Consider the following 27,297-nt stretch of genomic DNA (forward strand, 5'->3'; position numbering starts at 1 on the left):
CTGTCTTACAGCAAATTGCTGAAACTGCCCAATCCTGCCAGCAGAGAGTTCTCCGGAGGGAAATAAAAGTATTGATGTTAAGGCAACAGGTAGAAGTTGCAGGTGGAGAAATCGGCAGTGTGAGGGTAAGTGATCCAACATCTATTGTAATCCCACCAAAAACAGAAATGCTGGTATGGTGTAGAGCAGCCATTGGTACTAAGGGACGAGATTATCAAGCCTTAATAGAACCAGTGTACACCGACAGCAGGCCCACTATACTCACAGCACGAGGGATAGTCGAGGTACACCGGGGACGAGTGCCGGTACGACTTTTGAACTGTGGAGAGGAAGAGGTCACTTTGCCAAGGTATGCTACAATGGCAAAGCTATATACTGTTGACAACAATGCCATCACAACCATTGAGCCCTTAGAACCAACCTGTCAGGTGGAAGGCAATGGCTCAGATGGAGAAATGGAGGATTGGTGCCAACAGCTACACGTGGGCATAAATTCAACACCTACCCATCAAAAACAAGGGGTGTATAGGCTAGTGACGGAATATGAACAAGTCTTCAGTAAACACCCATTGGACTTCGGACGGATAGAAGGGGTAGAACACACAATCCCCACCAGTGACCATCCCCCAATAAAAGAAAGATATAGACCCATACCGCCCGCTCACTATCAATGTGCAAAAGATATGCTGAGGGAGATGAAACAGGCCGGGGTAATAAGAGACAGCTGTAGCCCCTGGGCGGCCCCTCTAGTGATTGTCAAAAAAAAGGACGGAACCATGAGAATGTGCGTAGACTACCGGAAGATTAATAACATCACCCATAAAGACGCCTACCCCTTGCCTAGGATAGAAGAGTCCTTAACTGCTTTGAAATCTGCTAATTATTTTTCCACCTTAGACTTAACAAGCGGGTATTGGCAAGTCCCTGTGGCTGAGCGAGATAAGGAAAAGACGGCATTCACCACACCAATGGGTCTATGTGAATTTAATCGCATGCCGTTCGGACTCTGCAACGCATCCGGTACCTTCCAGCGGCTGATGGAATGCTGCCTCGGACACAAGAACTTCGAGACCGTCCTTCTGTACCTAGATGATGTGATCGTCTACTCAAAGACTTACGAACAACACTTAATAGACCTGGCAGAAGTGTTCGAAGCCTTATCCAGGTATGGCATGAAAGTCAAGCCATCCAAATGTCACCTTCTCAAGCCAAAGGTACAGTACCTGGGACACATCGTGAGTTCGGAGGGAGTAGCACCAGATCCCGAGAAAATAAGCGCCATAAGGGATTGGCCAAGACCTACCAGCGCAAAAGAAGTGAGACAATTCCTGGGATTGGTGGGTTACTATCGCAGATTTATAAAAGGATTTACCAAGTTGGCAGCACCCTTGCAAGACACCTTGGTAGGGCAGACGAAGAAACCTTCAAACCGAAACCCTCCTTTTCAGTGGAACGACGAAAGGGAAGACTCCTTTGAACAACTAAAGAAGGCACTAACCGGAGAAGAGGTTCTGGCATACCCAGATTACCATCAACCTTTCATCCTCTACACCGATGCCAGTAATGTGGGACTAGGAGCGGTGCTGTCACAAAAGCAAGAAGGTCGGGAGAAAGTCATCGCCTTTGCAAGTAGAAAGCTCCGGCCTACTGAAAGAAATTCAGAAAATTACAGCTCCTTCAAATTGGAACTACTGGCAGTAGTTTGGGCTGTGACTGAACGTTTCAAACACTATCTGGCCGCTGCAGAATTTATTGTCTATACTGACAACAATCCATTGACCCACCTGGACACAGCCAAATTAGGTGCGTTAGAACAGCGATGGATAGCCCGGTTATCTAATTACAACTTCAAGATCAAGTATTGAGCAGGTCGCAAGAATGGAAATGCCGATGCCCTATCCCGGATGCCACACTTGAGAGATGTAGAAGAAGAAATGGGGGAGCTTGAAGAAATTGAACTACCAGCCTTCCATCATCCCAAGGCAAAACATCATCAGTCAAGTACCTATCAGAAACAACAAGAGGTGAATTTAAATCCGTTAGCACACCATAGATGGGCTGACACCCAAGACAGCAATCCGGCTGTGAAGTTGGTGAAGGAACTGTTAACTGAGCAAAGTGCATATCCCGATGAGGATGCCCCAGAAGAGACGCATCAACTCTGGAAAGAAAGAGGCAAAATGTTCCTGTATCAAGGGAAGCTCTGTAGAAGGTACACCAATCCGAAAACACATGAATTGGTTTGGCAGATTATCGTGCCTAAACAAGATGTCAAGATGGTCCTCGAAGCTTACCATAATGGTGCTGGTCACTTCGGTTGGAAAAAGTTAGAAGTACTTCTAAGAGAAAGATTTTATTGGGTCGGGATGAGAAAATCAATCGAACAGTGGTGCAGAAATTGTGGCCCGTGCAACCTCAGAAGAAACGATCAAAAGAACCAAAGAGCACCACTGCAGCCCATAATCACCAAACAACCACTTGAACTTGTAGCCATGGACCACGTGAAGTTGACACCAAGCCGGTCTGGCTATGTCTATGCCTTGACCATCGTGGACCATTATTCACGCTTCTTGGTAGTAGTACCCGTAAAAGATCTGACAGCAAAAACAGCAGCCAAAGCGTTCCAAACGTACTTTTGTAGACCCCATGGATATCCGGAACAGGTTCTCACCGACCAAGGTACAGCCTTTGAATCAGAGATCTTCAGAGAATTCTGTAATATGTATGGTTGCAAAAAGATCCGGACGACGGCCTATCATCCACAAACAAACGGCTTATGCGAGAAGATGAACCATATTGTAATAGAACTACTAAAGACTTTACCTGAGGCAGAAAGGAATCAATGGCCAGAGAAATTGCCTGACTTGGTGGATCTGTATAATCATGTCCCGGTGAGTTCCACCAATTGCACCCCAGCTTACCTTATGCGTGCAAGACCCGGCCAATTACCAATCGATCTAGAAATGGGAATTCTGAAACCAGACGCAGAAGTCCAAGACTCCAATTGGGATATCATACGGCAAAAGCAGTATCGCCAAGTGCAAGAGAGTGTGGAAAGAAGCCTTCAGCAAACTAGAGAAAGACAAGAGCGAACTTTCAACCAGAATGCTCTAGCGACCCCATTAAGACCAGGTGACCAAGTGCTCAAGAGAAATCGTCGAACCAATAAACTGGACAATCAGTGGGAAGCCGTACCCTACACAGTTTTACCAACAAGAGTGGATAATCCTAAAATGTGTCTCATTAGCAAAAACGGAGGCTTAACATCTGTACTAGTGTCAAGAGACAATCTTAAATTATGTCCGGAAGCATTGAAAGAGCCAGACGTCGTCCAGCCAGAACCAGAAGTTATTCAACCCATACAGGTTCAACCAGTAAAGGAAAAAGAAGAGGAAGTGTATCACACCTGTATAGGAGACTTTCCCAAAACCCTACTAACATACCATGGTGCAGTAGTGGTTCCCATGGTGGCCTTTTACCCAACACCAAACCCAATACCAGAAGTCCCAAGACAGGAAGAGGCTGACCCCGTACTACAGGAGGTTCCAGGCCAGGAGAACAGATTCCTGGTCAGAGTAATCCCATTCACGGTGGACTTGCCAACTCCATAGTCGTGGAATTATCTTTAGCAGAGCGGGCAGATACTACATCCGCAGTAGACAGTAGTACACCACATGAAGAGACACCGCTATTACGTAGATCACAGCGTAGTACCCAGGGTCAATTACCGGCCAGGTATGCAGATTACCAACTATAAAGCTCATAATGTGAATTGTATATATGTTATGCCGTATATAGTTAAACAGAAAATGTAGTATAGTCATTGTTATCAGTCTGCAACGTTTAAGCCCAGTGCCTACAGAGACTTGTCTGTATGAACTTCTTGCATATTCTTGAACTTTTTATCAGCCCGGAGGCACTAAATCAAAGCTCCGGAAAGACTGCTTTTTGAACTTTGCTCCTCGCTCTTTTTGAACTTTCTTTAGACTTTATATTGATAACTCCGTTGGAAAAATGGAACTAAATTCCTGGACACAAAGTGCAGTGCCTTTCCTAGTACCTTCAAGGATAGAACTGTATTAATGGACGCTATTTGAAGTGACTTTGTACAGAACTATATTTTTGTTTCCTCGAGTGGTTTTTGTAACTTTTCATTTTTAAGACTCTGTACATATTAATTGTTATTTCAAAATGTTATTGTCCCACAGTCCCGGAGTACTGTTCTTAACTAAGGGGGAATGTGGCACCCCTAAGGGTATTTGCCACAAAAATAGTTACTGACAGTAAATGCAAATACTAAAATAGCAAGACTGCACTACCACCTCCGGCCAGAAGGGGGAGCTCCAGAGACTCCCCTTGATCCATTCTGGTCTGAGAGAAGAACTGGCAGTTGGGCTAAGGAGCTGATAGTGAGAGGTCATACAGTTGAATCTCTAACAGCCCTGTGACTGTTACCAGGCCTAAATCACCGGCCTGAGGAGAAGAGGGATAGAGAAAAAGGACATTGTGAGAACCGGGTAGCATTAATCACTACCCAGAACAGGCGCAAAGACGGATACCGGATCCGTGGCTGTATTCATTACATATCATACAGCAACCGGAAAAACGTGAGGTGATATCAGCTTCACTAGGGTCGGACGCAGCAACAGACACAGAGTTCAGCGGTACTCCTGGAGGGGGTAAGCCGATAAAAGGACTCGAGTTGCCCGTCGAACCAGGACCCGGAGGGGACAGATTGGGCCGGCAGCCAGTTCACATACAGCAGCAGGGCCACACAGATATTGCGTACAATAAGAGGCGAAGACCCCGGCAGGGTCAAAGTAACTCAGAGTTCCCATACAGACTCCGGTGACAGGACTGGTTGTAAATCTTTTTTTTGTTAAAGTAAACTGGTTAAACGTTTCAGTGCCTCAGCCTTTCATTTGGACAATAGCCATCTATCCAGGATTGGGATCATCACCGCTGGGAGAACCTGCTGCTGATCAAGTAAGTGCCTGTTCCCTCACGATACCCTTTACACTGTGCATTGCCTGAGGCCACAGCACCGGGTCAAGCCACCCGTGACATCCCCCTCAAGAGACAGACTCCATTGGTCCGGTGCTGGGTATCCCGGTCTCCTGGGCGTCACACATTCATCCCTGTGTGTCCTTCCTTGTTTGTCTGGATGTGTATATATAAACATACACTATTCCTTCACACTTACCTGGGTGGGGAAGGGGGACAGCTATAGAGCTGATTCAGTTCAGCAAGTTACATGGCCCCAGCATCTTCACCATCAGAAGTAATTTGGGGAGCAGGGATAGCTAGGGTGCTCCTAGCGTTAGGAACAGGGAAGGAGCCCCTGGTCCCAGGTGATCTGACAACAGAAACGTGACACATACCCAAGTGAGTCGACCAGTATACACCAACTTTGGGAATGTGTAGAAGAGACCTGGGATCAGCTTTCAGTCTAGACATGTTTTAATCTGATTAAGAGTATGCCCAGAAGGATTCAGGCAGTGTTAAAAGCTAAAGATGGATCTACAAAGTACTAACCAAATAATTAAAATAATTTGAATTTAGATTTTTAGGAGCAAAACAGTAAAAATGCAGTGACATGACAAGAATCTACATAACTAATCATATGCTAAATAGTTGCAAGTCAAATTTATTCATGAAATAGTCAAGATGATTGTCTATAAAATGATGGTGGTCTCACATTCGATGCAGTAGTGTAGGGTGAGATATGGAGTCTGAAGTCAAAAGTTCAAAACATTGTTACCCCTTTTGCATGTCGTTGTACGTTATTTGTAATGAGACAGCAAAACTTGATATCCAGACAGATAGTGCCTTAATAAGCACTCTTTTTTTCTTTTTATATTTCCTGCAGGCAAAATGATTGAACCTGGACTCAACAGGGTGTCTCTCTGACAGGCAAGGATCCGACCTGCTCAAACATTGTTGTTTCAGATATAATATGCGCACTGCTCATCATCTTGTGATCATTAGAAAGTTAAGTTATGCTGTCCAACCATCATGTCAACTAAATATAAATACATTTTTAGAATTTTATTTTTTCAAACAATCGCATTAACGGTTTTACATTTTACAAAATTATCAAGGGACTTACCAAACGGTAGTTTTCTTCATTGTTCATGTATATATTTTAGCAGATATTCTCATTTCCTTGCATACTATTTGTAAATCATGGAAAACCCGCATAATACTGATTTGTATGACATTATTTGCAAAAAATGTAATTAAAAGTTAATTATAATTACTGTATTTATGGATTGCTATTATTTTAGTCCCAGATCATCCAGGCTGAATAATTGCTTTTGAATGATCTGTGAGTTTGATTATATAAATAATAGCCCATTAAATACAGAAATTAAACGTGTATCATGCAAAACTGGGAGGATATTTCCTGCATTCTGTTACCTTCATATCCCCAGGATTAGTAAATCTGTAATAGTTAGAGAACTTCAGAAAGAAATGCGTTATAGTTTAAATGTAGGTCCCACCAATTTAGACTGAACAACAGAGTTACCGACTGACAGTCATAATGAGGAATTTGGCAAATTTTCTTTGTTCCAAAGGGCGCAAAACATTCCGGAGAAATTACATTGAGTTAGCAAGACGAGTTGTTTGAGTCTTGTGACTTGACTAAAAGGAATAGTAGTTTCTTTTGTTTGGTTAACCAGACAATTGGTCCAATATAGTAGCAAAACCTCCAGTGGAAGTAGACTTTGCATCTGCTATGGGGCTCCTGAGTTACCAAACCATCCTTACCGAGGATACTCAAGTCTACTTTTCTGTAAGACTTGTTTCTAGATCATCCTTGCAGAGGGAAGCTCTGCTTTGTGGCCTGCCAAGTCTTCTGACATTTCTGGCCAATCTCTTCTGTGATTTTGCTTATATGACGTGACACCGCCGACTCATCATCACTCCCCGTTGTTCTTGCTTATTGCTGTGCAGTGCTGTGACTGCAGAAAATACAGCCTCAGCTCAGCCTTTCTTATGTTAGTGAAGGAGACCGGCAGAGGCTTAGTGTTTTTAATAATATTAATTTAATTTTGTAGTGTGTGAATGTGTCCGAATTTCATGTCAATAGCACCTTTAGAAACATATTTACTTAGAAAGGTGGTAACATGTTCAATCCTTATTTCTCCTGCTGTATATATAGAATTTGTCGTACAAATATACGAATTATTCATTGGATAGATATAATATAATAAATACACTGTGTAACCTGACAGCTATAATTTTCACAATAAATTACCCGTATTTTCCGGCGTATAAGACGACTGGGCGTATAAGACGACCCCCAACTTTTCCAGTTAAAATATAAAATCTTCTCAAAAGTCGGGGGTTGTCTTATATGCCGGGTGTCGTCTTATAGGGTGGGTGCGGAGCAATTTGCGGTCGACGTATATAGTGGGGGGAGTGGTCCCAATGACGAGGTGAGGGAGCGCCTCACCAGGAAGGTGTAAGTGAAGCAAACTGTCAGCGTCTGGGATGCCAGGGTTATGCAAAAAAGAGAGAGAGCGGTGCTGTGCCTAGAAAAACACTCCTCTTTCACTCATCTGGCTCGCCCTTGTATCCTATTATCTCCTTCTCTGCCTCTGCTTCACTTACACCTTCCCGGTGAGGCGCCCCCTCACCTCGTCATTGGGGTCGCTCCCCCCACAATATGCGGCGACCGCAGATTACTCCGCACCTGCCCTATAAGACGACACCTGGCGTATAAGACGATACCCGACTTTTGAGAAGATTTTCAGGGGTTAAAAAGTAGTCTTATACGCCAGAAAATACAGTAGGTTGAAGTGGCCGAGACATTCTGCGTCTCCCGCCAGCTGTAAGCCTTTACCTTAGTATCTTATTATAAATCTATAGCTGGCAGCAGTTTAAATACACTCTCTTATGCTTTAAGTAGTGACATAATGAAGTCTGACCTTGTAGCCACAAAGAGCTACATAGTTAGATAATGTAACTAAAAATGAAATGGCTTTTATGGGAGAATTATAAGACCAACACCTTGTATTGCAAAGGTAAGGAATGTTTTTTTCACATGTCAATAAGGCGTGGAGCACTACAGGTCACAAAAAGTTAGAATGAGGTTGTCTAGGATGAAACAGAGGGGTCTGATTTTTGTTTTCCGGAGACAGAACCATTTCTTTTCCATTTGCTGTACCTGGAAATGCAACTCATCCTTATAGTACATATGTCCACAATACCAGCATAGTCTAAGGACAGGAATAGGGTGGTGTTGCTTCAAAAATGTTTTAAGTTATATTCAGTACCTTTGACTTAAAGTCCAGGATAAATGTTAGATGCCACCAAGATATAAGGTCTAGTAGTTAACTCTGTTGTTTAGTCTATGAGAAACCAGAGAGAGTAACCTTCACCCTGGAGACCTGAGTGTTCCTAAGTATTACCTCCACTGATCTACGCAGGATGTCATCTCACTATTGGGATACAAGCGCCTTACGGTTCTCCTAAATTGCAAAATAATTTATAGCTTTATACAAGCAGTTCACAAGTTTACGTAATATCCAGTACTCATACACCATTTTGCATTTGCATTAGAAAAACGGTGAAAAAAAGAACAGAATTACAACAAATTCTACTTAGAATGAATTGAGAGTCCTCAGTGGTTGCTACCTTTTAATGGCTAACTGAAAAGATGGTAACAGATTGCAAGCTTTCGAGACTACTCCGGTCTCTTCATCAGGCATAGACTAATACAAAATGTACCGCATCTTTATGGAACTAAATTCACTTCTGAAAACTGGCTAACATGGTATGAAGATATACATCTTTCCTGTAACAAATTATACTATCAGTTATTCTGACCAACATTCACTTATTTCTTCAGATATATTTAAGAGACTCAAGGAAAACACCATGAACCAGATCAAGTAGGTATGATCTCTATATATCACCTAGACCTAAAAATGTGGTGCCATAATATGTCAACATTGATGAGAAAACAACAGAAGTTTTTGATATAAAAGTATATAATAACCAAACCTGTTGATCTCAGAGGCGTTTGTTGGTTTTAAAATTGGGTCAAACCCAAATGTTATTCCATGACAAACATCAGTAGCCCTGAAGTCTCCATTTGTGGGTTCATGAAAAAATGGTACTTTTTGAAACCTAGGACCATTCCACAAAAGTCAAGATGGTTGTGAGCTCAACTTGACACCATAATGATCTGTGATATACATTTTAATCACTAGTTGCTGTGGGATGTATGGAGCGAGCTCAGGAGCTGATCCGCCTCTACACATGGTACATGCTAGCTGTGTTGCATTGGTGGCATCTGCCTGTAACAGCAGTGGCTAGAGTGAGTTGCTGTCTTCCGTTGCCCCACCCACAACATGATCATGGTGAGCTGATGGTTTGCCCTGGCAGCCGGGACCTGCTGATGGACCCATGGCCTCCTGTGATGCTCAGACAAAGGCCACGTTCACATGTTCAGTTTTTGATCAGTATTTTACATCAGTATTTGTGAGCCAAAATCAGTAATAGAACAATCAGAGGAAAAGTATAATAGAAACACATGTGCCACTTCTGCATTTTTCACCCACTCCTGGCTTTGGCATACAAATAGGGGTGGACATACCACGGGTGCAGTCGATGCAGCTGCATCGGGTCCTGGAGGGGAAGGGGGGCCCTTGTAGGGTGGCTAATACTGAGGGAAGTCTGGCTTGTTTCTCAGAACCCAAGGCTCCAGGGGGTCAGAGGTGAGCGGTGGTGTTTTTATTAAATATCACACAAAAAACAAACAGGTATTTGCTTTGTGTGTGATATTTAATAAAATTGTTATTGAAAAAATAGTTTAAGTGATTACAATGCTTACCTACCATCACAGATGTTATATAGTGGGGATAGCAACGTTAATTTCATAACTGATTGGTAACACTCCATTTGATTGTGGGTCCAATTATAATGATTTAATAGTCGTCACTTGTTAGATAAAAAATGACTGCTGATAGAGGAGTCGGTGACCAGAAAACCAGTGCATCAGCTCCTCCATTAGGAAAGAAGCTTTCCCATGCTCCATCATCTGTCATTGCATTATAGATATAGCAAGAGAGGACAGTAGGTAATAAAGAAAGGGCTCTATATAATCCGATATGTAAGGGACGGTGCTGTACATAACAAGAGAGGGCACTGTATAATAAGGGACGGCAATATACATAATAAAGGAGACTATGTAAGATATATATGAGCGTGGTTATATATATATATATATATATATATATATATATATATATACACTGCTCAAAAGGATAAAGGGAACACTTAAACAACAGTACTTAAACAAACAGCTGTCAGCATCCGCCCCTGCATATAATTTCTGATTTAAATTACTGACCAAACACTGAATGTGTGAATGTGGCCAAAGGCTGAGCTTAATATGAGAACTGCAGTTATGCTAAATACTACAGGTCCTTCTCAAAAAATTAGCATATAGTGTTAAATTTCATTATTTACCATAATGTAATGATTATAATTAAACTTTCATATATTATAGATTCATTATCCACCAACTGAAATTTGTCAGGTCTTTTATTGTTTTAATACTGATGATTTTGGCATACAACTCCTGATAACCCAAAAAACCTGTCTCAATAAATTAGCATATTTCACCCATCCAATCAAATAAAAGTGTTTTTTAATAACAAACAAAAAAACCAACAAATAATAATGTTCAGTTATGCACTCAATACTTGGTCGGGAATCCTTTGGCAGAAATGACTGCTTCAATGCGGCGTGGCATGGAGGCAATCAGCCTGTGACACTGCTGAGATGTTATGGAGGCCCAGGATGCTTCAATAGCGGCCTTAAGCTCATCCAGAGTGTTGGGTCTTGCGTCTCTCAACTTTCTCTTCACAATATCCCACAGATTCTCTATGGGGTTCAGGTCAGGAGAGTTGGCAGGCCAATTGAGCACAGTAATACCATGGTCAGTAAACCATTTACCAGTGGTTTTGGCACTGTGAGCAGGTGCCAGGTCGTGCTGAAAAATGAAATCATCATCTCCATAAAGCATTTCAGCCGATGGAAGCATGAAGTGCTCCAAAATCTCCTGATAGCTAGCTGCATTGACCCTGCCCTTGATGAAACACAGTGGACCAACACCAGCAGCTGACATGGCACCCCACACCATCACTGACTGTGGGTACTTGACACTGGACTTCAGGCATTTTGGCATTTCCTTCTCCCCAGTCTTCCTGCAGACTCTGGCACCTTGATTTCCGAATGACATGCAAAATTTGCTTTCATCAGAAAAAAGTACTTGGGACCACTTAGCAACAGTCCAGTGCTGCTTCTCTGTAGCCCAGGTCAGGCGCCTCTGCCGCTGTTTATGGTTCAAAAGTGGCTTTACCTGGGGAATGCGGCACCTGTAGCCCATTTCCTGCACACGCCTGTGCACGGTGGCTCTGGATGTTTCCACACCAGACTCAGTCCACTGCTTCCTCAGGTTCCCCAAGGTCTGGAATCGGTCCTTCTCCACAATCTTCCTCAGGGTCCGGTCTTCTCTTCTCGTTGTACAGCGTTTTCTGCCACATTGTTTCCTTCCAACAGACTTACCATTGAGGTGCCTTGATACAGCACTCTGGGAACAGCCTATTTGTTGAGAAATTTCTTTCTGGGTCTTACCCTCTTGCTTGAGGGTGTCAATGATGGCCTTCTTGACATCTGTCAGGTCGCTAGTCTTACCCATGATGGGGGTTTTGAGTAATGAACCAGGCAGGGAGTTTATAAAAGCCTCAGGTATCTTTTGCATGTGTTTAGAGTTAATTAGTTGATTCAGAAGATTAGGGTAATAGGTCGTTTAGAGAACCTTTTCTTGATATGCTAATTTATTGAGACAGGTTTTTTGGGTTATCAGGAGTTGTATGCCAAAATCATCAGTATTAAAACAATAAAAGACCTGACAAATTTCAGTTGGTGGATAATGAATCTATAATATATGAAAGTTTAATTGTAATCATTACATTATGGTAAATAATGAAATTTAACACTATATGCTAATTTTTTGAGAAGGACCTGTATAATACACAGGTATTACAGTATATAGCCTGACAAGCAAAAGGGTAACAATGTTTGAACTTTTGACTTACAGGCTCCATATCTCACCATCCACTACTGCTTCGAACTTGAGAACACTATGATTTTATAGCAATTGTCTTGGATATCTCATACATAAATTTTACTTGCAACTATTTAGCATATGATTAGTTGTGCAAATTCATGTCATGTCACTGCAGTATTACTGTTTTGCTAATAAAAATCAAAATTATTATTATTTTGCTAGCATTTTGTAAAAACAGCTTTGCCATGCTCTCAATCAGATTCAAGCTTGACTCAACCGAAATCTGATCCCAGGTCTCTTCTACACTTTCCCAAATGTTCCCACAAATCTGCATAACTATGGTAATCATATGCCAAATTGTTGAAGGCAAATTTATGTAAGAGATAGCCAAGATAATTGTCTGTAAAATGATAGTAGTCTGATGTTGAAAGAAGTAGTGGATGGTGAGATATGGAGCCTGAAAGTCAAAAGTTCAAACCATTGTTACCCTATTGCTCATCAGTGTGGTATAAGTAGAATAAAGTGAGACTAAATACTAAAGTAAACATCTTATAAAAATATTTTAATAAATTGTAAAAAATAAAAATATAGAAAAATGTAAATTACCCCTTTTTCTCCATTCAAAAATAGAAAAAAGAAATTTAAAAAATGAACATATAGTCGTCTTGGGTCCACAAAAAAAGTCTGATCTGCTGACACATCAAATTAATATTTAAACTGTATGTTACACACCAAAAGAAAAAAAATTCAGAAATTAATGATTATTAAAGCGATCAAAATGTCCAATTACCCCAAAATGGCATCAATAATTATTCCAGTTCAGTATGCAAAAAAAAAAGCCCTCATCCAGCTTCATTGACAGAAAAATAAAAATGTTCTGGCTGTTGAAAGAAGGGGAGGAAAATATGAAAGTGCAAAAGCACAAAATGCTAAAGGTAGGAGGAATATCACAACAGGCTACTGAACAACCGTCATGCTCATGAATAACTCTTAGTTATTGGCAGTTGGATATTTCATAGTTTGCATGTGCAAGATGCAATGTTCCAAAAACAAGCTCATATTGCAAGGAAGGGTATGTGAACACATTTTTTAGGAGGCCAAAAATGTCTTTTTGTCAAGTAGTAATTTTTTTCATTAATTACTAGTTTTTGGGGAACTTTGTCTTTTCTAGCATTTTTAGGTCATTACCGGAGCCACTTTTTACAATTTTTATGTCTCTTTTCCTTGTCAATTTCTGGACATTTTTTAAAAACATTGAATAATGAACAAGAACAAGATGCTAAACCTTTTTAAAGCTAAAATGTTGAAAAAAATGCTCGAAAAGATCCCCAAGTGGAAATCACATGAAAAATGGTCAGCTCACTTCTTATAACGACTTGGCAATTTTGGAAACTTGAAACCGTTAAAGGGAATCGGTCAGCAGCTTTTTGCTATGCGGCACAGTGGCTCAGTGGTTAGCAGTTTCGTTGCAGTGCTGGGGTCCTGGGTTCAAATCCCTCCAAGGACAGCAGACTTTTTGCTGCCCCTATGTTTGTGTGGGTTTTCTCCCACACTCCTCCCACAAGGAGATACTGATAGGGAATTTAGATACTGAGCTCCAGTGGTGACGATTTGTATAAAGCACTGTTTAATATGATGGTGCATAATAAATAAATAAATATGTAATCTGCTAATCAGTGCTGGGGACATGGTTGGATTACAATGCACAAGGCCAGTTGTCCTGTAGTGCTAATCTCCTGATGATTGTACTGAAACAGCAAAACACGCCCCAGTAAGGCTACTTTCACAAATCAGGTTGCTGCTGGATCCGTTTTTTTCCCATAGACTTGTATTAGTGCCGGATTGTGCCGGATAACATTGCGTTTCACCCCGTTTTCGCCGGATCCTGCAAATCTGCCGTTTCCGGTTTCTGGAAAAAACGTCCATAGCAATCTTTTTTGTCTCCGGCGAAAAAGCCGGCTGTTTGCTAGAATGGAAGTCTATGGGAGCCGGAAGGTGCCGTATCCGGAAAATGATGGATTCCGGCTCCGGATTCCGTTTTTTTTAAGCTGAGCATGCTCCAAATATTTTTTCATCCAATTATCCGTCGAAAAAAACGGATCCGTCGCATCAGTTTTTTACAATCTGCGCCGGATCCATTTTTTCCAACATTCGCCGGATTGTGCCTGATGCAAAAAACTTGATGTGTAAAAGTAGCCTAAAGGTACCTTCACACATAACGATATTGTTAACGATATCGTTGCTTTTTGTGACGTAGCAACGATATCGTTAATGAAATCGTTATGTGTGACAGCGACCAACGATCAGGCCCCTGCTGGGAGATCGTTGGTCGCTGAATAAAGTCCAGAACTTTATTTCGTCGCTGGACTCCCTGGCGACATCGCTGGATCGGTGTGTGTGACACCGATCCAGCGATGTCTTCACTGGTAACCAGGGTAAACATCGGGTAACTAAGCGCAGGGCCGCGCTTAGTAACCCGATGTTTACCCTGGTTACCATGCTAAAAGTAAAAAAAAACAAACACTACATACTTACCTACCACTGTCTGTCCTCCAGCGCTGTGCTCTGCACTCCTCCTGTACTGGCTGTGAGCCGGAAAGCAGAGCGGTGACGTCACCGCTCTGCTTTCCGGCTCCCAGACAGTACAGGAGGAGTGCAGAGAAGCAGAGCACAGCGCTGGAGGACAGACAGCTGTAGGTAAGTATCTAGTGTTTGTTTTTTTTTACTTTTAGGATGGTAACCAGGGTAAACATCGGGTTACTAAGCGCGGCCCTGCGCTTAGTTACCCGATGTTTACCCTGGTTACCGGCATCGTTGGTCGCTGGAGAGCGGTCTGTGTGACAGCTCTCCAGCGACCAAACAGCGACGCTGCAGCGATCCGGATCGTTGTCGGTATCGCTGCAGCGTCGCTAAATGTGAAGGGGCCTTAAGTGACACATGGTGCTCTCAGATTACATAGCAAAAACCTGCTGACAGAATATCTTTAAAAAAAAAAGCTCCAAAGCTTGAATATATGAATATTAGGTCTTATTTTAACATAGAAAAGAAGAGAAAAAATATTTTTAGCGTTGTCGTAGTTATTTTTTCAGACAGTTTTCGAAGCATAACAGTTACACCCTCACCTGTAAAAAAAACATAAAAAAACGTTCGAACATATACTAAGTCAACTATTATGCCACAGTATTTGTTCAGACGTCTAAATCGTTAGTATCCAAGGTACTATTTCCTGGGTCTAATTATTGTGATATACAAGAACATGATATAATATTATGTCTTTTGATTTTGTTTCAGTCAATAACGTGGCTTTCTTTGCCAACAAATGATTTAAAAAAAGTTGATAAGCTAAATTTCCCTAGACAAAGGAAAGCAATGATGTGGATTCATCAAAAAGTATGAAATAAAAACCTTGTGTTCCATACCTCGTATAAAATGCCACAAATTTTAATTCTTCAATATCTCCTTGAATGATTACATCATCAAATCCTTCCCCATTACCTGAAAAACAAGGTATTTTAATGTAGACCTGTTTTTTCTATTGGTCTGTGCTTGAAAAAATTACTCATGCTTCCTGCTATTACAGGCAGCCTCAAACTTGATTGCAATGACCAGAGCTAATATAAATAGTGATGAGTGAATATACTCGTTACTCGAGATTTCCCAAGCATGCTCAGGGGTCCTCCAAGTATTTTTTAGTGCTTGGAGATTTAGTTTTTCTTGCCACAGCTGAATGGTTTACAGCTATTAGCCAGGCTGAGTACATGTGGGGGTTGCCTGGTTGCTAGGGAATCCCCACATGTACTTATGCTGGCTATCAGATGTAAATCAATCATCTGCGGCAAGAAAAACTAAATCTCCGAGCACTAAAAAATACTCGGAGGACCCCCGAGCGTACTCGGGAAATCTCGAGTAACTAGTATATTCGCTCTTCACTATTTATATTAGCTCTGGTCATTATATATATTTATTTATTTTATTTATTTTTTTATTTTTACACCGTATTATTTACACAAACATTAAACATATAAATACAAAATCCTCTTTATACCTGCATATCTTAAGCTCTTCCCAAACATTGCAGTCCACAGATAAGGAATTGTATTGATTTCTGTACCTTGAGCTAACATGTTCAGTGCTGCAATACGACCTGTTGAAAAGAGAGGGGGAGAAGTCAGATTTATTTAGCAATTTGTTTAGTAAAAAATATAAAAATGAGAGGGAGGGTACAATTTTAATAAAAATACTTATTTTATTTATAATTTAATCATAGGACGTAGAGGAACTGTTGATATTGCTATTATTGATGCTAGAGGGTTTGAGACTACCACTACACTCCTGCCACGTTGTCTCCAGGCCCTAGAGGAGTAGGATAGTGCTGCAATGGAGATTGACTTATTTAAGTAGCACAGAAGGCACAATATAAAAGGAAAAAGTAAGCACTGTAAATGGACACATGGAGGTAGACACAATACAAGAGGCAAATGCAGGGTGATTTACTCCTTACTTTACCAGGAAAAATTGCTGTAACTCATAAAAGAGATAACTTATACTGAAAATTGGACCCTACGTATCTTGGATCATGAGAAACAGATATTTTAAAGCAGATGTTGAAAATGTCCGCCGTTTGGAGCCATGTTCATGTGCAAGTGTATTTCTGTATTGTTGAATGTATTCCGCAGAATGTCTGGGGACATGGTCCTCCTAACTGTATCTGTACATTGTTAACAAATGAAGAACAAATTCACCAGAAGTGAAATGCGAGCACCACACAAAGGTGTGCAGCAAGTTTATCTTGTAGTGGAGACGACCGACAGGGTGTCAAGTCGGCGAAACCACTCGGCACGAGAATTTTTCTTGTCTCAGTCGCTGAGGTTCATGGTACTCTCACTTCTCATGAAACAAAATATGTGCAGTCCAAATTTCAGTACGGTCGACCTTATCTTTTAGAAGTTACAGAAATTTTTCCAAGTAGTGAGTGAATCACCCTGTACTATATAAGAGGGAAAATAGAACAACACAGGAGACACAAAATCATAGGGCGGTAATAGGAACAAGGGAGTAACAGCAGGTTAGCCATAACGGAGATAAATTCTATTGAATGCCTGCCCCAGACACAGGCAAGCAACCACTCCTGGTCAGTTACTGATATAAAATGATTGTCCTACTCTACCCCCATGTGTCACCAATTATTGTGCTTGCTTTGCCCCCAATTCAGTCTTGGAGTGAAGACCTCGGCAAATTTATCAAACTAATCACATGTGTAAGTTGTGGACAAAACTGGTCCTGGAGACAACTCTGTGTGCTTCTCCTCTGCATAGCGTACACATGCAAGAGCCGCCTGCTACTTAAGTGATGTAGACTGTTCGGTAAGCCAGACTAGTTTAGCACATGCTGCTGTTGGTGTGGAAAACAAATGGAAAACACAAGTAAACCGTAGCAAGGAGACTTTCTGAACTCGTTTAATCTATTGACTTCTAGCAATGAATCAGTAAAAAATAGATTAAACATGGATGGAAATCCCTTTTTAATGGATCCTTCATTGGTTGAATTTAATCCACAAAATGGCTGTGTCTCATGGACCAGACACAAGGATCTGCTTTTAAAAGGCATGTGTGTATGTGTAGTGGTGCAGGACAGTAGCCGCGGACAAGCCTGTCACGCCCTTAGCTCTATGTTCGTGTTGGTGCTGTGTGGGCCTTGTGCTCGAGCAGGCTGGTGTTGGCCAGGACCATAGGTTTTCAGAGTTCAATAAAGGAGACTCTCTGTATAAAACATACGGTAGTCCTTACAGAACGGTAACTTGGTAAGGATTATACTGTATATAAGGGGTAGCGGGTACAAAGTCTTTTGGATGTTTCTTTCACAGTATAAAACATTTTCACATGCACAGTATCCTTCCTTTTGTTTCTCCAAGGACCATGAAGAACACTGTTTCGCCCTACTTCATCACAAGCTAGCTTGTTGCCACTGTCCTGTTCAGTAAGTCTCTCTACCTGCTTAGTCGTTCCAGGTCCTAATTCTTCCACTATTGGACCCCTGGATATTCCACTCGGGATCACTTACTAGTGCCATGAATTCAGTCCTGTTTAGGTCCATTACCTTCGGAGTTTAGCAAGCTCAGGGTATCTCGTAACACGTTGTCCTATCCAAGGACCCCTTTAAGGTGGAAGGCTACCCTGTCTCTTTGGTTACTTCAAGGTTGCGCTACTCCTTTGTCCCTTAGTCATTTTTGCTGTAGTTCACCCAAAACAGCAGAACTGCTGACAGACACTGCCTACTTTTACTTCAACTTGTCCCTATCTGCCTAACTACAGGAAATGGCCTCTTTCCCTAACACTAAGTCACTCTCCCTATGGGCTAGTTCCGAACATTAACACTATCTTACCCTAAAGTCACTATCTAACTACAGTCATTATCCTATCTTACGTATCTTATGTCTTAAGTACTAACCTAGGTCTTACCCTTTGCTATCATACACTGTACACTCCTAACATTATACTGTAGATTGCCACACATTACATAGGCAAACCTGTTGTGAATTCTGTTATCGAAATCCCTCCTGTGGTCATGAATGGTACTTCGGCGAGTTCTGTCCATGGACTCCCTCTGGTGGCTGTGAGTGGAGCTGCTGCTTCTGAGGTTCCTTCCACAGGTGACGTAGTTTATTCTTTGGCTGGCTGCTCTATTTAACTCCACTCAGATTGTTACTCCATGCCAGCTGTCAATATTCTTGTACTGGTTCAGTTCGCTCTTGGATGTCAGGTGTCCTGTCTACTCCAGCAGAAGCTAAGTCCCTGCTAGTTTATTATTTGTTCTTTGTTTTCTTGTCCAGCTTGCTATCATGATTTTGCTTTGCTAGCTGGAAGCTCTGGGATGCAGAGTGGCACCTCCGCACCGTGAGTCGGTGCGGAGGTCTTTTTGCACACTCTGCGTGGTCTTTTTGTAGTTTTTTGTGCTGACCGCAAAGTTACCTTTCCTATCCTCAGTCTGTTTAGTAAGTCTGGCCTCCCTTTGCTGAAACCTGTTTCATTTCTGTGTTTGTGACTTTCATCTTAACTCACAGTCAATATATGTGGGGGGCTGCCTTTTTCTTTGGGGAATTTCTCTGAGGCAAGGTAGACTTTATTTTCTATCTCTAGGGCTAGTTAGCTCTTAGGCTGTGAAGAGGCGTCTAGGGAGAGTCAGGAACGCTCCACGGCTATTTCTAGTGTGTGTGATAGGATTAGGGGTTGCGGTCAGCAGAGCTCCCACTTCCCAGAGCTTGTCCTTTGTTGGTTTAACCATCAGGTCTTTTCGGGTGCTCCTAACCACCAGGTCATAACAGTACAGCTGGCCTAAAGTATTAACGCATCTCAATAGAGGGATAAGAGAAGTTCTGAGACCATTTTTTTTCTCTGCAGTGTGTTTTGTCTTTCTTTTCCCCTTAACCTCTGGGTGGTTCAGGACACAGGTGTAGATATGGACATTCAAGGTCTGTCCTCTTGTGTGGATCATCTCACTGCAAGGGTACAAAATATTCAAGATTTTGTGGTTCAGAATCCGATGTTAGAGCCTAGAATTCCAATTCCTGATTTGTTTTCTGGGGATAGATCTAAGTTCCTGAATTTCAAAAATAATTGTAAACTGTTTCTTGCTTTGAAACCCCGCTCCTCTGGTGACCCCGTTCAACAAGTAAAAATCATTATTTCTTTGTTGCGTAGTGACCCTCAAGACTGGGCATTTTCCCTTGCGCCAGGAGATCCTGCATTGCGTGATGTAGATGCGTTTTTTCTGGCGCTTGGATTGCTTTATGATGAAATTCAGTGGATCAGGCGGAGAAAATCTTGCTGGCTTTGTGTCCGGGTCAGGATGAAGCGGAGGTATATTGTCAGAAGTTTAGAAAGTGGTCTGTGCTTACTCAGTGGAATGAGTGTGCCCTGGCGGCAATTTTCAGAAAGGGTCTTTCTGAAACCCTTAAGGATGTCATGGTGGGATTTCCCACGCCTGCTGGTCTGAATGAGTCTATGTCCTTGGCCATTCAGATCGATCGGCGCTTGCGGGAGCACAAAGCTGTGCACCATTTGGCGGTATTCTCTGAGCATAGGCCTGAGCCTATGCAATGTGATAGGACTTTGACCAGAGCTGAGCGGCAAGAACACAGACGTCAGAATGGGCTGTGTTTTTACTGTGGTGACTCCACTCATGCTATCTCCGATTGTCCTAAGCGCAATAAGCGGTTCGCTAGGTCTGCCACCATTGGTACGGTACAGTCTAAATTTCTTTTGTCCGTTACTCTGATTTGCTCTTTGTCGTCTTATTCTGTTATGGCATTTGTGGATTCAGGTGCTGCCCTGAATTTGATGGACTTGGAGTTTGCCAGGCACTGTGGCTTTTTCTTGGAGCCCTTGCAGTATCCTATTCCATTGAGAGGAATTGATGCTACGCCTTTGGCCAAGAATAAGCCTCAGTACTGGACTCAATTGACCATGTTCATGGCTCCTGCACATCAGGAGGATATTCGCTTTTTGGTGTAGCATAATCTGCATGATGTGGTCGTTTTGGGGTTGCCATGGCTACAGGTCCATAATCCAGTATTGGATTGGAAATCTATGTCTGTGTCCAGCTGGGGTTGTCAAGGGGTACATGGTGATGTTCCATTGCTATCAATTTCGCCTTCCACTCCTTCTGAAGTCCCTGAATTTTTGTCGGATTACCGGGATGTATTTGATGAGCCCAAATCCAGTGCCCTACCTCCTCATAGGGATTGTGATTGTGCTATTAATTTGATTCCTGGTAGTAAGTTTCCTAAGGGCCGACTGTTCAATTTATCTGTGCCAGAGCACGCCGCTATGCGGACTTATATAAAGGAATCCTTGGAGAAAGGTCTTATTCGCCCGTCGTCATCACCGTTGGGAGCAGGGTTCTTTTTTGTGGCCAAGAAGGATGGTTCTTTGAGACCTTGTATTGATTACCGCCTTCTTAATAAGATCACAGTCAAATTTAAGTACCCTTTGCCGCTGCTGTCTGATTTGTTTGCTCGGATTAAGGGGGCTAGTTGGTTCACCAAGATAGATCTTCGAGGGACGCACATTTCCATGGATTTTTTTTCAGATCTCCCTGTCTCTCAAAGGATGTTGGTCATTTGGGTGGTTTGTGATCGCTTCTCTAAGATGGTCCATTTGGTACACTTGTCTAAGTTGCCTTCCTCCTCTGATTTGGTGCCATTGTTTTTCCAGCATGTGGTTCGTTTGCATGGCATTCCGGAGAACATCGTCTCGGACAGAGGTTCTCAGTTTGTTTCGAGGTTTTGGCGGTCCTTTTGTGCTAAGATGGGCATTGATTTGTCTATTTCTTCGGTTTTCCATCCTCAGACAAATGGCCAAACCGAACGAACTAATCAGACTTTGGAAACATATCTGAGATGCTTTGTTTCTGCTGATCAGGATGATTGGGTGTCCTTCTTGCCTTTGGCTGAGTTCGCCCTTAATAATCGGGCCAGCTCAGCTACTTTGGTTTCGCCGTTTTTATGTAATTCTGGTTTTCATCCTCGTTTCTCTTCAGGGCAGGTTGAGCCTTCGGACTGTCCTGGTGTGGATACTGTGGTGGACAGGTTGCAGCAGATTTGGACTCATGTGGTGGACAATTTAACATTGTCCCAGGAGAAGGCTCAACGTTTCGCTAACCGCCGGCGCTGTGTTGGTCCCCGACTTCGTGTTGGGGATTTGGTTTGGTTGTCGTCTCGTTATGTTCCTATGAAGGTTTCCTCTCCTAAGTTTAAGCCTCGTTTCATTGGTCCGTATAAGATTTCTGAAGTTCTCAACCCTGTGTTATTTCGTTTGGCCCTTCCAGCTTCTTTTGCCATCCATAATGTGTTCCATAGGTCGTTATTGCGGTGATACGTGGTGCCTATGGTTCCCTCCGTTGATCCTCCTGCCCCGGTGTTGGTCGAGGGGGAGTTGGAGTATGTGGTGGAAAAGATTTTGGATTCTCGTATTTCGAGACGGAAACTCCAGTACCTGGTCAAGTGGAAGGGTTATGGTCAGGAAGATAATTCCTGGGTTTTTGCCTCTGATGTTCACGCTGCCGATCTAGTTCGTGCCTTTCATTTGGCTCGTCCTAATCGGCCTGGGGGCTCTGGTGAGGGTTCGGTGACCCCTCCTCAAGGGGGGGGGTGCTGTTGTGAATTCTGTTATCGAAATCCCTCCTGTGGTCACTTCGGCGAGTTCTGTCCATGGACTCCCTCTGGTGGCTGTGAGTGGAGCTGCTGCTTCTGAGGTTCCTTCCACAGGTGACGTAGTTTATTCTTTGGCTGGCTGCTCTATTTAACTCCACTCAGATCGTTACTCCATGCCAGCTGTCAATGTTCTTGTACTGGTTCAGTTCGCTCTTGGATCTGTCGGGTGTCCTGTCTACTCCAGCAGAAGCTAAGTCCCTGCTAGTTTATTATTTGTTCTTTGTTTTCTTGTCCAGCTTGCTATCATGATTTTGCTTTACTAGCTGGAAGCTCTGGGATGCAGAGTGGCACCTCCGCACCGTGAGTCGGTGCGGAGGTCTTTTTGCACACTCTGCGTGGTCTTTTTGTAGTTTTTTGTGCTGACCGCAAAGTTACCTTTCCTATCCTCAGTCTGTTTAGTAAGTCTGGCCTCCCTTTGCTGAAACCTGTTTCATTTCTGTGTTTGTGACTTTCATCTTAACTCACAGTCAATATATGTGGGGGGCTGCCTTTTTCTTTGGGGAATTTCTCTGAGGCAAGGTAGGCTTTATTTTCTATCTCTAGGGCTAGTTAGCTCTTAGGCTGTGAAGAGGCATCTAGGGAGAGTCAGGAACGCTCCACGGCTATTTCTAGTGTGTGTCATAGGATTAGGGGTTGCGGTCAGCAGAGCTCCCACTTCCCAGAGCTTGTCCTTTGTTGGTTTAACCATCAGGTCTTTTCGGGTGCTCCTAACCACCAGGTCATAACACAAACCTCACATGACACGTTATATACAAAAGACGCAGGACACTATTCACATTACATGACATTAATGCAATTAGTGCCTTCAGAGGCAGGAACGTGACAGTCCAGTCAAAATCTCTTACATATGGATCAATAAAATTCATCCATGTGGTGTAAGTTTAAAAAAACTGATAGAACACGGATGTGTCCAACATGTGTGTGACTGCAACTTTAAGGAAAATCGTGTAGTCATTTCCTAACATTTATAGCAGTCTATTTAGTGATGGCAATTAGAAATAAATAGTAACCCACATCCATGAGGCTCTCATGTGCAAGTAAGTAAATTAGAAAACAGTATTCTCTGAAATCTTAGGCCATGTTCACACAGGGTGGTTTGTTGCATTTTTGTTGTTGTCAGTAAATCCTAAATAGGGAATACCGTATATATAAAAACAGACTGAATGGAACTGTATAAAATAGAAAAGATGGCCGACAGCACTCACAGCTCGGAGCGCTCGTCCCGGACCAGGGAACCCACCAGGACCACAGAAGACTCAGGCAATGAAATGACAGCGCTCCATCCAGGTGTATAGTCCAAACGAATAAGTTTATTGAGCCACCGAACAGCAACGTTTCGACCCAATGGGTCTTTGTCAAGCATACCACAAAGTGAACAGGTGCGGCTTTAAATAGTGTGTGTGTCACGCAGGGCACCAATCACCATCAAGCCGCCCTCTAACATATTTCACATGCATTAAAAAATACAAAACAAACATCAAACATATACATATTAAAAGATTCCAACCATCAATATTAGCAATATATGTGGCAGGTCGCACCTGTTCACTTTGTGGTATGCTTGACAAAGACCCATTGGGTCGAAACGTTGCTGTTCGGTGGCTCAATAAACTTATTCGTTTGGACTATACACCTGGATGGAGCGCTGTCATTTCATTGCCTGAGTCTTCTGTGGTCCTGGTGGGTTCCCTGGACCGGGACGAGCTCTCCGAGCTGTGCGTGCTGTCGGCCATCTTTTCTATTTTGGACTGCTGGAACCTGGTCTGACGTGCACCTAACCGCAATGATGGAAGGATTTATTATTCCAGAGATGGGTGAGCTGGAGAATGCCATCACTTTTTCTTATACCGACGATGATGCGGCCCGGATCTTGGCCGACACAGGTATGGATATTGCTTTCCTCAATAAACCAACAACAGATATGCTGAAGAGACGATTGGAGAATGAAAGGAGGAGATTGATCTCCTTTGAGCTACATGTGATGACTTTAACTGAGTATTTCAAAGCGCGGAGGATCCCACGGGGGTTACGGCCGCACCTCAGACCCACTCTGTTACCTGATCATGTCCAGTTCTGTATGAAATTTGAATCGATTTCTAACAAATATGCATTTGATATCATGCTATTAAACATTGAATTTTTGAAAGCAGAAATGACTTCTATTAAAAGGAACATCACTGAACTGGAGGATCAGGTGAAGATTCAAGTTACCACACAAGAATGGGGTCCCCTCAGAACTAAGATGGAGGAAAATCTCAATAAATTCAGGAGCGACATTGAAACCACGAAAAGGACCAAATGGTTCCGTGATGCAGAGGACTATAAGGTGGGTCATGTCTTCTCTTGGCAGATGGGCCCTAATCAATATTCCAAAGGTGGAAATAAGAGATATAATGGGACCAAGAGGCGTAGAAGGCCGCAAGAAAGAAGACAAACCAATTTTGGCTTTACGACTGCCAACTCGGAATCGACAGATGATTCTAATGCTGGGGGTTCTAAGAAGACACAGCATCATTTTTTGGGCAAAGAAAAGATAGACAAAACCACTCCCGGAGACGCGGTCGGAGAGGTGGCCGCAAGCACAAGAAGTGGAGGGACAGTGCGGGAACAACGGACTGGACGGAACACCGCAATGAGAACGAGGAACATGAAGGACAACTAAGTGACAGTAAGGAGCTGGTAGTTAATATTTCATCTATTGCTCTGTCTGATGTTGAAATTAAGGTTCTGTCCAGGGGGTTGTCATTTTGCCCCTCGAATAGCCCCGATTGGTTTGCGTTAGAGGTGGATTTACAGGCCTTCTTCAGACGACTAAGACTATCTACCTACTTTTCTGAGAAATCTGAACGGATTGAGATCCCTGATACTACCACAGATAGCATTGAAAAGGGTTTTACTTTGAGAGGGGTAGGTTTGTATTGCAAGAGCAATTTTCAACCACCCTCTAGAAATCATTTTGTGGAGTCATACATTGACCTTGTACATAGGGACATTGAAAAATTGAAGAGGGACTTTAAAACTACTTCAGCTCAAAATTTATCATCTGTAGAAAGAAAGACACGGAGGGCCTTGGCGGATAATACCTTAATAACTATTAAACCAGCCGATAAAGGCGGGGCGGTGGTAATAATGGATAGTACCAAATATAGGGCAGAGATTCTGAGACAATTAAGTGATGGGGCTGTTTATGAAAAACTGACATGTAATCCATCTTTTCGTTTCCAAAGGGAGTTACAGCTTGTGGTCAGTGACTCCCTGGTTTCGGGACTCATTGACCACAAGCTGTCAGAATTTTTGATTATTGAAGGTCCGGTAGTTCCGGTAATATACGTATTGCCAAAAATACACAAGGACCTGTACAATCCCCCGGGACGACCGATCGTCTCGGGGAGAGGTTCCCTCTTTAATAATACGGCCATTTTCTTGGATCGGGTGTTGAGACTGTATGCAACATCAGCACGGTCATATATTCGTGATACGGGAGACTTCCTTGACAAAATTGATGATTTGACCATCTCAGAGACCACCATCTTGGCTTCATTTGATGTGGTATCTTTATACACGTCCATTGAACATGATAGGGGACTGGATGCTGTCTCACGGATGCTATCGGGCTCTGACGTGGCCCCTGAGTGTGCACGGCTCATCCTCACATTGCTCGAATTCATTCTCAGGCGGAATTTTTTTCTGTTTGGTGATGAGTTTTTCTTGCAATTAAGGGGCACCGCCATGGGGTCCAACGTGGCCCCCACTTATGCCAACATCTACATGGCGGTGCTCGAGGATGAGTTCGTGTACAATTCCATCCTCTGGCGCCACGTCAGAGCCTGGTGGCGATATATTGATGATATTTTTCTGGTATGGGAGGGGACTGTAGAGGAGTTGGAGGACTTCCATAGGGACTTGAATCATATATACCCTGAATTACAGTTTACCCTGACACATTCAACAACACAGGTGCAGTTCCTTGACACGCTAGTGTATAAATGTGGCACTAAACTGGGTACTGACATTTTTGTTAAGGAGACGGACAGGAATGGACTGTTAGCTTTTGACAGTAATCATCCCAGGAGAATGGTGAGTTCCCTCCCCTGGAGTCAGCTATTGAGGGTAAGGAGAATTGTGTCTGATGAGGAGCGAGTAGATGGTAGACTAGATGAAATGTGTAGGAAATTCGTCTCAAGGGTTTACCCAGCAAGGGAGGTGGCTAGATATAAGAAAAAAGCTGCTAGCTGCTCTCGGGCGAGTATTCGTAATAAAACTCGGGTCAGTTCAACATGTGAGCGAATTCCTTTTGTGTCTACATACAATGCAGCGAGCAATCGCATTGGTAATATCTTGAGGAGACATTGGACTTTGTTGCAGCGGGGTCTTCCGTCTGTTCCTAATTTTGAAATATACCCCATGATGTCATTCAGAAGGGGACGCAACTTTAGAGATAAACTTGTTAAATCTGATATAGGGACGTCTAAGAATTTGATTCAGAGTACCCTAAGTGCAGTCAAATACGGAAATTTTCCGTGTTTGGGCTGCTCTTGTTGCAACAACATGCTGAAAGGAGAATTTTTTTACCATCCCCATACTGGGAAGAAGATTCTTTTGAAAGAAAGGTATACCTGTGCTTCAAGCTATGTTGTATACATGATTGTGTGCCCGTGCGGACTCACCTATGTTGGTGAAACAACCATGGAGGTGAGGTCACGCATCAATAAACATAAGAGCACGATAAGAACGGGTTTAACAGAACTACCAGTCCCTAAACATTTTTTGGAAAACAGACACTCAGTAAACCAATTGAGGTTTAGGGTGATTGATAGCGTCCCTGTACTAAGAAGAGGGGGTAATAGATTGCAAATTCTCAAACAAAAGGAACTTCGGTGGATCTATACCCTGGGATCACTGCAACCTAACGGTCTTAATATTGATTTTAATTTACATACCTGTGCCCGCTAGGTTTGTGGAGCATTACCATTGGTTTTTTGTTTTTAATGTTTCCTCC

The 27,297-nt window shown here is 42.7% G+C and overlaps 1 protein-coding gene across 6 annotated transcripts in view; it reads right to left on the reverse strand.

Moving 5' to 3' along the window:
• AIFM3 (AIF family member 3) overlaps window positions 1-27,297 on the reverse strand; it is a 185,243-nt gene that overhangs the window by 20,825 nt on the left and 137,121 nt on the right. For 3 of the 6 annotated variants that reach the window (XM_069754136.1, XM_069754106.1, XM_069754098.1), the window contains 3 exons: window positions 16,134-16,232; window positions 15,508-15,583; window positions 8,418-8,477 (listed from right to left, as the gene is read on the reverse strand). In XM_069754136.1, coding sequence (XP_069610237.1) covers window positions 8,418-8,477; window positions 15,508-15,583; window positions 16,134-16,232 — 235 coding nt within the window. The remainder of the gene's footprint in view (window positions 1-8,417; window positions 8,478-15,507; window positions 15,584-16,133; window positions 16,233-27,297) is intronic. The other 3 variants (XM_069754125.1, XM_069754117.1, XM_069754146.1) reach the window with 3 other exon arrangements.

This window comes from Ranitomeya imitator, chromosome 1 (assembly GCF_032444005.1).
Source record: "Ranitomeya imitator isolate aRanImi1 chromosome 1, aRanImi1.pri, whole genome shotgun sequence".
In the NCBI taxonomy this organism is placed as follows: Eukaryota; Metazoa; Chordata; class Amphibia; order Anura; family Dendrobatidae; genus Ranitomeya; species Ranitomeya imitator.